A 12,119-nucleotide genomic window follows, 5' to 3' on the forward strand; every position below is an offset into this window, starting at 1 on the left:
CATGAGAGTGTATGGGTGTTTCCTAGTACTGGGTTGCAGCTGGAAGGGCATCCACTGCCTAAAAAACATATGCTGGAATAGTTGGTGGTTCATTCTGCAGTGGCAACCCCAGAGAAATAATGGACTTAGCCGGAGGAAAATGAATGGATGAATGAAATTTAAGTGGATTGTACACAAAATAATTTAGTTGTACCCCAAAAAAACCCTCAAGTATTGTGTTGTTTCAGCTTATTTTAAATCAGTAGTTAAAACAAACAGCAAACATCATTTTAACTGTACAAAAAATAACCTGCTTAAGAATATAATCCATTAATGTAATGCCTTACATCCCACCACTGAGAATATTAAATCAGATGCAACAAAGATCTTGTCATTTCTCCTCTCAAGTGGCTTGAAGGCTGCTGATATTATACAGCAGCTCTCTTTGATTAAGATCATGTGTGGGGTTAGGCAGTGTTACTCTGTTCTGTTCTGTTCATATCTGAACTTACCGACACCAGTGTCACTGATATAATGGACGGAGAGCTCAAATTATGTATGTGGTGTGCATGTACTGATCCCAGGTGAAGCTGTGGTCACTGAGATGGCAGGTAGATGTATTTTTAATTAGACGGCGAGGCCTGGAAATGCTGACGACAGAAAGAGGGGAATGCGGCGCTTCATTTTTGGACTGGGAAAATTAAAGGTGCTGCGTGAGAGAGATTAAATTCTGCCTAACTTAAAGTAGCCGCTTAGTTAGACTGACCCCATTACTTCAAGCCCTCACAAAACCCGTCCTGCAAAACACACATGATTAGTTTTCTCACAGTCGAGGGAAAGTGTTGGCTCTTCTTTTGCTGAAAAAATAAATAAATAAAACGAAAATCTGTGTCAGTGGCTTTTGTAGGTTACTATAAAGGTGTTATACAGTTCGCATCACCTTAAATTACTGGTGTAAAATTATTTGAAACCAGGCTTTATCAGGGTCATTTACATTTTTTAAAGATAATAATATGTTAATTACATGGATGCATGGAGGGAGGGTTGGATGGGTGGGTGGGTGGAGGGAGGGTTATATAGATAGATAGATAGATAGATAGATAGATAGATAGATAGATAGATAGATAGATAGATAGATAGATAGATAGATAGATAGATGAATAGATGGATGGATGGATGGATAGATAGATAGATAGATAGATAGATAGATAGATAGATAGATAGATAGATAGATAGATAGATAGATAGATAGATAGATAGATAGATAGATAGATAGATAGATAGATAGATAGATAGATAGATAGATAGATAGATAGATATGCATGGATGGATGTATAAATGGATGGATGGATATATGGATGGATATATGGATGGTTAGATGGGGGGATGGATAAATGGATGATTAGATGGATGGATGCATGGATATCTGGATAGATGGATGGATTGATTGATGGATGTATGGATGTCTAATTGGATCAATGGATGGTTAGATGGGTGGATAGATGGGTATAGGAATAGATAAATGGATATATGGATGGTTGGATAGATGGATGGATGGATGGATGGATGGGTGGGGGGATGGATGGCTGTATGGATGGCTGTATGGATGGATATATGGATGGTTAGATGGATGGAGGCTGGATGGAGGGATGGATGGATGGATGAGTGGAGGGAGGGAGGTATGGATGCATGCATGGATGGTTGGATGCATGGATGGGTGGATGGATGGATGGATGGCTATATGGATGGATATATGGATGGTAAGATGGATGATGGAGGGAGGGATGGATGGATGAATGGGTGGAGGGAGGGAGGAAGGAAGGGATATATGGATGGATGGATAGATAGATAGATAGATAGATAGATAGATAGATAGATAGATAGATAGATAGATAGATAGATAGATAGATAGATAGATAGATAGATAGATAGATAGATAGATGGATGGATGACATAAATAGATGGTTAGATGGATGGATGGATGGATGGATGGATGGATGATATATAAATAGATGGTTAGATGGATGGATGGATGGATGGATGGATGGATGGTATATAAATGGATGGATGGATGGATGGATGGATGATATGTAAATAGATGGTTGGATGGATGGATGATATATAGATAGATGGTTGGATGGATGGATGTATATATGGATGGATGGATGGATGATATGTAAATAGATGGTTGGATGGATGGATGATATGTAGATAGATGGTTGGATGGATGGATGATATATAGATAGATGGTTGGATGGATGGATGATATATAGATAGATGGTTGGATGGATGGATGTATATATGGATGGATGGATGGATGATATAAAATAGATGGTTGGATGGATGGATGATGTATAAATAGATGGTTGGATGGATGGATGGATGTATGTATGGATGGATGGATGATATAAAAATAGATGGTTGGATGGATGGATGATGTATAAATAGATGGTTGGATGGATGGATGATATATAGATAGATGGATGGATGTATATATGGATGGATGGATGGATGATATAAAATAGATAATTTTAATGGTATGATTATGGTTTTACAAGAGTGTTATAAATTACAGCTTTGGTGATCAAAAAAGTCTTTCTAGGATAAAACAGCATAGTACATGTTCAGTGGTAGAGCATTACTACAAATATAATATCTATAATGTATGACATAACAAGTCTAGCATCAAGCCATCTGACATCAGGATACTCCAGAATAAACAAATAATGGCAAAACTGGTCACATTTTTATAATGCAGCCTGCTTTATGAATGCCATTGCTCTTTTTCCACCTTGGGCATGAGCACTGCTCTCTTCTGCTCTCATCTGGCCCTGCTGCTGCTGCTTATGAGTCTATCGTGGCCTCAGTTTGGCCTGGGCCGGTCAGAAGGAGAGTTTTTGGAGGAGGTCTGACGGGTCGCCCCTGATCTCATCCTTCACTGTCCTGGCACTGACACAGACTGGCACGCTTAGCGGTGGTACAGTTGGCTGTACAGGTGGCACAGGTCTGATGTGTCTGCTGTGGTCACTTTAGGATCCTGGACAGTCATCAGTCCTGCTGGTCTGCATAAGCCAGAAGCTAACTTACTAATAAACTATTTAACACTGTTCCAAACCCAACATTATCAGCCGTCATAAATATCTTTTGTTAATAATCAAATGAAATAACAATGTTAGTCATGATGGTACTTTTAATACTAGAAATTTCAACATAAAAGGTAATGTAAACATCCATTGTAAACATACATGTGGAATGTTGGAAGATAATTTGAAGAATGATGGAAATTGGTAACTTTCATTTTAAGGTAATACTATAATAATAATAATAATAATAATAATAATAATAATAATGATAATGATAATGATAATAATAATAACAATAATAATAATAATAATAATAATAATAATAATAATAATATTGATGATAATAATAATAATAATAATAATAATAATAATAATAATAATATTGATAATAATAATAATAATAATAATAATAATAATAATAATAATAATAATAATAATATTGATAATAATATTAACAATAATAATAATAATAATAATAATAATAATGATAATAATGATAATAATAATAATAATAATAATAATAATAATAATAATAATAATAATAATAATAATAATAATATGGATATTGATAATAATAATAATAATAATAATAATAATAACAATAATAATAATAATGATAATAATAATAATAATAATAATAATGATAATAATAATAATAATAATAATAATAATAATAATAATAATAATAATAATAATATGGATATTGATAATAATAATAATAATAATAATAATAATAATAATAATAATAATAATAATATTGATAATAATAATAACAATAATAATAATAATAATAATAATAATAATAATAATAATAATAATATTGATAATAATAATAACAATAATAATAATAATAATAATAATAATAATAATAATAATAATAATAATGATAATGATAATAATAATAATAATAATAATAATATGGATATTGATAATAATAATAACAACAATAATAATAATAATGATAATAATAATAATAATAATAATAATAATAATACTAATATTGATAATAATAATAATAATAATAATAATAATAATAATAATAATAATAATAATAATAATAATAATGATAATAATAATAATAATAATAATAATAATAATAATGATAATAATAATATTGATAATAATAATAATAATAATAATAATTATAATAATAATAATAATAATAATAATATTGATAATAATAATAATAATAAAAATGATAATAAAAATGATAATAATAATATTGATAATAATAATAATAATAAAAATGATAATAGTAATAGTAATAATAATAATAATAATAATAAAAATGATAATAATTACACTACATAAATTATAGTCATTACAAAATGAAATCGATCTTTTTGCTTTCTTATTTTGAGAAAATGAAATAAATGTAAATAATGATTAAATTTTTGCAAAAAAAAACAAAAAAACAGGCAAATATGGTTTGGTATTAGTAAATTTGCATTTGTGGATATGGAATTTACAAAGAAAATAAATTACATTTATAACAAAATAAGCATTTCTCTGAGTAGAGGCAGATTCATAATAACCAAAAAGAATTTCTTTAAAAGTAACAGAAACACCTTGCTGCAAATTATCATTATTAAATGAGCCAGTATGTTTCCAAAATTGTACAGCATAATTACAATCCCAAAATAAATGAAAAACAGTTTCAGTATGAAATTGACTAAATGAACATTTTACATCAATATTAAAATAAACTTTTTCAAAAATTCTTCAATAGGATGAAACTTGTTGATTAATTTAAAAGACACTTCTTTGACCTTGTTGGTGAGGAAATATTTTTGTTGCAAAGACCATATTTTTTCCCATTTCAAATCTCTAAACATATTATAACATATCATTATTATTCCAATAAGAGATTTAGGAGGGAGATGATTGCTATTTTCAAAGAGCATAGTAATTCCTGATGTATAGTATTAGTATACATTTCCATTCATTGCAATGATCTCAGTGTCTCATAATAAGGAGGTTGCACTCAGCAGCTAATAAACTGGATAAAGTTTGATTCATTAGAACATATTTTAAACAATTATTAGAATAATAATTGATTTAACAATGAAATATGATTTATATATAACTCCATTTTCACATTTTTGTGCGCTGCCAACTTAAATACCATTTCATTTCACCCTTAGTGAAATAACACACTAGTATTAATAATACTTCATGTGATTATGATAAATATAAAGAGATTAAATCTTAAATGTCTTTTATATATATATATATATATATATATATATATATATATATATATATATATATATATATATATATATATATATACAGTATATATATATGTATATATATATATATATATATATATATATATATATATATATATATATATATATATATGTATATATATATATATATATATATATATATATATATATATATATATATATATATATATATATATATATATATATATATATATATATATATATATATATATATATATATAATAAAGTATAATATAATATAATATAATATAATATAATATAATATAATATAATATAATATAATATAATATAATATAATATAATATAATGTTAAATTCAAAATTTAGTGAGCTGTTTATTAGTTCACTTTAATTAATCAGTTAATTGAATAATGTTGAATAATATTCCTATTACTCTAATTAAATGTATGCTTGTTGTTAGAACATGTTTAGCTTAGCCAATTAAGTACAAGTCAAATTGAAATCAGTAGTGTAGAATTGTTTGCTAGTTTCAGTCTATACCATCACCAGTCCTATTTGTAGATTTAATGATGGTTCTTCTGTGATAAAGTCTGGCATCATTGGCACATACAGCATGGACATGGACCAAACCATTTACTGAAACTAAGCTGCAAAAATGGTTTAGAATCCATTACAATAATGATACCACAATTATGAGCACATTATCAGCTCGTGTTCATAAAGCATCCATTCAGCAAAGAGTGAAACAAGTCAAAACATTTTCTAAAGTCTTAAAGGTACAGTCAGTTCTTTAAAATAAGTCAGAACGTGAAGTCAGAATTGTTGCTGAACAGATACACATTTCTAAACATATTAGTTTTAATAACTCATTTCTAATAACTGATTTATTTTATCTTTGCCATGATGACAGTAAATAATATTAGACTAGATATTTTTCTAGACACTTCTATACAGCTTAAAGTGACATTTAAAGGCTTAACTAGGTTAATTAGGGTAAAGTTAGTGTAATTAGGCAAGTCATTGAATAACAGTGGTTTATTCTGTAGACTATCGAAAATTAATATTGTATAAGGGGGCTAATAACATTGAATAACTAACATTTTAAACATTTTAAAAACTGCTTTTATTCTAGCCGAAATAAAACAAATAAGACTTTCTCCTGAAGAAAAAATATTGTAGGAAATACTGTGAAAAATTCCTGAATCTGTTGGATTTCTTAAATATGATTTATGAAATATTTGAAAAGGTGTTCAAATATTGAAGCCAAGCAGGGCTGCGCCCAGTCAATAACTAGAATGTATGGGAGACCACATGGGAAACGTGCATAGCACGGTGGATCTATAGCAATAATTGATCTATGTGCTATAATCTATAACACGGAGTCATGAAAGGAACATTTAACAAATAACTCATATAAACACTTTAATCATATTATTGTCTTATTCGGATTGAGCTAAATCATTAGATTACTGGTGTCCATGTAAAAGTAGTCACAAGCCCCAACACTAGAAAAAAGGAGTTCACTGATATTGAAGACAGCCTTTCCACAGGTTAATAGTAAGCTAATGTAATGTTAATAGCATAAAGTAAATCTTGCATTCATGCTAACAAACAAATGAATATAAATATGAATAAATAATATAAAATATGAACTGATGAATACTTTAAACTTATTATAAATATATAATTAGATTGTTCAATTATAGAGATTAAAACATTTTTTACAAATTATTTTGTGGCTCAAAAGTATCGGATCAGGCACTGTTTTGGTACCGAACGATACCCAACCCTAGTCCTATCGCCCCAGTATATTGAAGATGACTCTATACTGCTCAGTGAGCGCCATCTTTCGCATGTGATGTTAAACTGAGGTCTCGACTCTCTGTGGTCCTTAATAATCCCAGGATGTCCTTGAAATGAGTAGCATTCTGGACAAGTTTGCCCACTGGCCTCTGTCCATCATGGCCTCCTAACCATCCCCATATCATAATTGGCTTCATCACTCTGTCTCCACTCCAGCAATCAGCTGGTGTGTGGTGTGGCACAATATGGCTGCCGTTGTGTCATCCAGGTGGATGCTGCATGCTGGTGGTGGATGAGGAGATTCCCCTCAAAAATGTGTAAAGCACTTTGAGTGTCCAGAAGAGTGCTATATAAATGTAAGGAATTATTATTAAAAGAAAAGGAGGGCTAATAAATTTGACTTCAACTGTATCTGTAATTGTTTTTGATGTAAGACACGAACTAAACGAGCTAAATTTAAAAAGAAGCTCGATGCTATGGAGTTATGGCACAAATACAGGCTCTTATATTGTGAAATCTCATGAGCTCAAAGTGAAGTATTTCATTGCAGGCAATATTGCGTTTGTTTTGAGCATCGGTATAGACAGGATGGGCTCCAGCAGGGGAGCTCAGGTTGATCTCAATTTGGCAGTCAAGCTAAAATCAGAGCATGTCTGACGGCTAACGCAGACATGAGGGCTCCCAGAGACGACCCTCCTCACACCGTCAACACAGCTGATTGAGCGTGAACGATACGGGCTCTGACAGCACACGCATCTCTCACTTTAACACACTCAGCACACTCTACAACAGATCATCTCACTGTGTTTTTCACACCACCGTCTTTTAAGAGTGACTGGCTTTGTTTCCATCTGGATGTAATGTATTAGGTTTGATGCCTAATGACATTTTGGCTGGTAATTGGTTGTTCTGTAATCGTTGTGATGATAGGGAAGAACACAGCAGGAATTATGGTATGACTATATTAATGAGGCAAATAAAATAAAATAAAATAAAATAAAATAAAAAATGTAAAAAAAAATAAAAATACAAAAAATATAAAAATTTTTAGTAAAAAAAACAAATAAATAAAATACAAAAATTTATAAAACATTTAAATACAAAAAAAACAAATACAAAAAAATAAATAAAAACACATTTTATAATACTATGTGTATTTGTATTCATACAATTAAAGTGGTCATTAATGCTCTCAAGTTTTAAAATAAGTAAATATTATAATAAAAATTGTCAACAAAGGTTGTGCACTGTACGGTATAATTTACTATGCTATATCTGTAATAATTTTACACAAGCCATACAGAAAGTTTTTTTATTCATTCATTCATTCATCTTACATTTATTCATTTATTTCATTATTTGTACGATTATTTATTTATAAAAGGTACTTTTCATCCATCCATCCATCCATCCATCCATCCATCCATCCATCCATCCATCCATCCATCCATCCATTCATTCATTCATTCATTCATTCATTCATTCATTCATTCACTCACTCACTCATTCATTCATTCAATTCAATTCATCCATTTCATTGTTTGTATGATTATCTATGTATAAAATGTATTTTGCACTCACTTTTCATTAATTTCATTGTTTGTATGATTATCTATTTATAAAATGTATGCATTTTTGCACCCACTTTTCATTCATTCATTCATTCATTCATTTCATTGTTTGTATGATTATCTATGTATAAAATGTCTGTATTTTTGCACCCACTTTTCATTCATTCATTCATTCATTCATTCATTCATTCATTCATTCATTCATTCATTCATTCATCTATTCATCTATCATCTATTCATACATTTTATACATAGATAATCATACAAACAATGAAATGAATGAATTTTTGCACCTACTTTTCATTCATTCATTCATTCATTCATTTCATTGTTTGTTTGATTATCTATGTATAAAATGTATGTAATCTGGACTTACTTCATTCAGTCAGCCAGTCAGTCATTTATTCATTCATTCAATCGTTCATTCATTCAGTTCATTGTTTATATGATTACCTCTATAAAATGTATGTATTTTGCTCTCAGTTTTCAATCATTCATTCACTCACCCATTCACTTCGTTGTTTGTATGATTATTATGATAAAATGGATGTATTTTTGCACTCACTTTTCATTCACTCATTCATTCACTCATTCATTCACTCATTCATTCAGTCAGTCAGTCAGTCAGTCAGTCATTCAGTCAGTCAGTCAGTCAGTCAGTCAGTCAGTCAGTCAGTCAGTCATTCATGCACATTTTTATTTAATGCATTTATTGCATTCAGCGATTCAAAAATGTGTGTATTTATTGATATATTTATTTGTGCATTTATATATTTTAAATATGCGCATACATTCATGCATTGTGCAGTTTCTTAGACTACATTCCTTACAATCAATATTTCATGGATATCAGAATGGAAGCAAACTCGGCAATGCCATATAGACACCTGTAGAGCAGGAGTCTGACTGTATATGCTGGAAGTGTCTAATATCATGCAATTGTCTGTGTGTGTTTCAGGTAATAGAGTTTGATGACGGCTCAGGCTCTGTACTGCGAATCCAGCCATTACGGACACATCGAGATGAGGCCATTTACGAGTGCACAGCTACCAACAGTGTTGGAGAAATTAACACTAGTGCTAAACTCACTGTATTAGAAGGTAAGAGCACACTTTTGTTTCACTCAATGATGATGTACAACTGCAGTCATTTTATCTCCATTCACTGCGTTCACTGTGCAGTTGGGATTCTGCAGAGAAAATCAAAGAAATCAGAGTATTTTGGTAGCTCTCGTTCTTGTTAAGTGTTGTGTTTTTGCACTCAGGTAATTGCTATTCTGAGAACATGACAAACAGGAACTGAGTAGGTGGTCTCACTAACTGGGGTAGGACGGGTCAGGCAAAATGCTTTCAACTATGAGGTTTCACATTCAGTCGCTGTTAGCTTTGGCAAATATTCACTCAGTTAATGAAGTTGCCCTGTTACCTCCATGGTAACTCAGCTGGGAAGATCTAATTAAAGTCGACACAAATCAACATTGACCTTGGTTATTTTTTTATTAAAGGGATAGTTCACCCAAAAATTAAACTTTCCTGCTAATTTGCTCACCCACAGGTCATCCAAGATGTAGATGACTTTTAGTTTTTCTTCTGTAGAACATTAAAGAAGATTTTGAGCTGGATCCGTGATCCTTGAGGATTTATATAATGGCAGTGAATGGTTACAGTTTTTTAGATTAACCAGTTAAACAACGGCATCGACTTTCGCTTCAAGATTTAAAGGGCTAGCATTGCACCAGACCCCCTTAAGTGGTTTCGTTTGAGAGTGTAGAAGCTATATTTTATGCACATATGCATCACTTTGGTATTTATCCCACTGTACAAACGTTATTTACACTTAAATACACAGTATTTTTGGTACCCGAGATGGGTATTGAACATTGGTTCATTTTCATATTTTTCATATGGTTCATATATGACACATGTACAAGTTATAGCTCAAATGAAAGCTCTTGCCGGTGCTCATACGGTTCTAGCATTCTTTTTACTGAATTATATTCTCATATCAAACGGTTGTCGAATGAATTGCGGGGTTTCCATGGCGCAGAAGTGAAAACAATACATTTATAATCAATAAGCAGCCGCAGATAGCACAGACAGCTGTCATCTCTTACCTTATGCTGTGCGCTTCAGGGCCATTTCTCCTCTGTCTTTGAGATGATGTGCATAAGTAATCCTTTTAAATGTCTGAGGTGGTCCAAACACAGTGAATTATGTTTGGTCAAATAAAAGAATAGTGAAATATGAAAAAAATGACCGGTCCCTGTGGCTTGTATAGCACCTCTCATCAGTTGGAATACAATAACTTTCCATAGATTACGGTGGAGACATTTTTTTCCGATGATTACAGACATGTGCAGGAACCACCAAAATTAATACAGCCATCTAGACCACACATAACCTAAAAGGTCCACTTTCAAATTTGAGTTTATAAAAAAATACAAAAAGCGCCATTTTTTAGGTGTTTATTATAACACAGACAGCATATACAGTTATTTTAAACACCTTCAATAAGTAAGTAAGCAAGTAAGTATAAGCAAGTAAGCAAGTAAGTAAGTAAGTAAGCAAGTATAAACAAGTAAGTAAGTAAGCAAGTAAGTATAAGCAAGTAAGCAAGTAAGTAAGTAAGTAAGCAAGTATAAGCACGTAAGCAAGTAAGTAAGTAAGCAAGCAAGTAAGTAAGTAAGCAAGTATAAGCAAGTAAGTAAGCAAGCAAGCAAGCAAGCAAGTATAAGCAAGTAAGTAAGCAAGTAAGTAAGAAAGTAAGCAAGCAAGCAAGCAAGTATAAGCAAGTAAGCAAGTAAGCAAGTAAGTAAGAAAGTAAGCAAGCAAGTAAGTAAGCAAGTATAAGCAAGTAAGTAAGCAAGCAAGCAAGCAAGCAAGTATAAGCAAGTAAGTAAGCAAGTAAGTAAGAAAGTAAGCAAGCAAGCAAGCAAGTATAAGCAAGTAAGCAAGTAAGAAAGTAAGCAAGCAAGCACGCAAGCAAGCAAGCAAGTAAGAAAGTAAGCAAGCAAGCAAGCAAGTAAGCAAGTATAAGCAAGTAAGCAAGTAAGAAAGTATGCAAGTATGCAAGCAAGCAAGCAAGCAAGAAAGCAAGTAAGTAAGTAAGTAAGTAAGTAAGTAAGTAAGTAAGTAAGTAAGTAAGTAAGACTGTTTTTTTTTTTTTTTTTTTGTCTAGTTGGTCAAATTTACTCAAATATAATGTCCCCCAAAAAGCTCAGCTGTGTTTTCAGTCTGATTGCTGGAATCTCAGGACATGCTGACTGAGGGAAACTTTCCAAGCTCCAGCCAGACCAGGCGTTTTGTTCTCGGTTGTGTGTTATTCTGCTGATGGTTATGAAGCTTATCAGTCCTCCATCTCACAGGATTGTGAAGGGAAGAAACACACACACACACACCCACACACCCACACACACACACACATGTTTACACACTCTCTGTGCCACAGGATTGGAACATGTGCAGTGTTCCG

At 31.3% G+C, this 12,119-nt stretch overlaps 1 protein-coding gene across 5 annotated transcripts in view; it reads left to right on the top strand.

The window, feature by feature from the left end:
• Positions 1-12,119, top strand: part of ptprfa (protein tyrosine phosphatase receptor type Fa) — a 444,470-nt gene that overhangs the window by 197,165 nt on the left and 235,186 nt on the right. For all 5 annotated transcript variants that reach the window (XM_056459356.1, XM_056459357.1, XM_056459358.1 and 2 more), the window contains exon 4: positions 9,607-9,748. In XM_056459356.1, the coding sequence (XP_056315331.1) occupies positions 9,607-9,748 (142 nt within the window). The remainder of the gene's footprint in view (positions 1-9,606; positions 9,749-12,119) is intronic.

This window comes from Danio aesculapii, chromosome 6, assembly GCF_903798145.1.
Source record: "Danio aesculapii chromosome 6, fDanAes4.1, whole genome shotgun sequence".
Classification (NCBI taxonomy): Eukaryota; Metazoa; Chordata; class Actinopteri; order Cypriniformes; family Danionidae; genus Danio; species Danio aesculapii.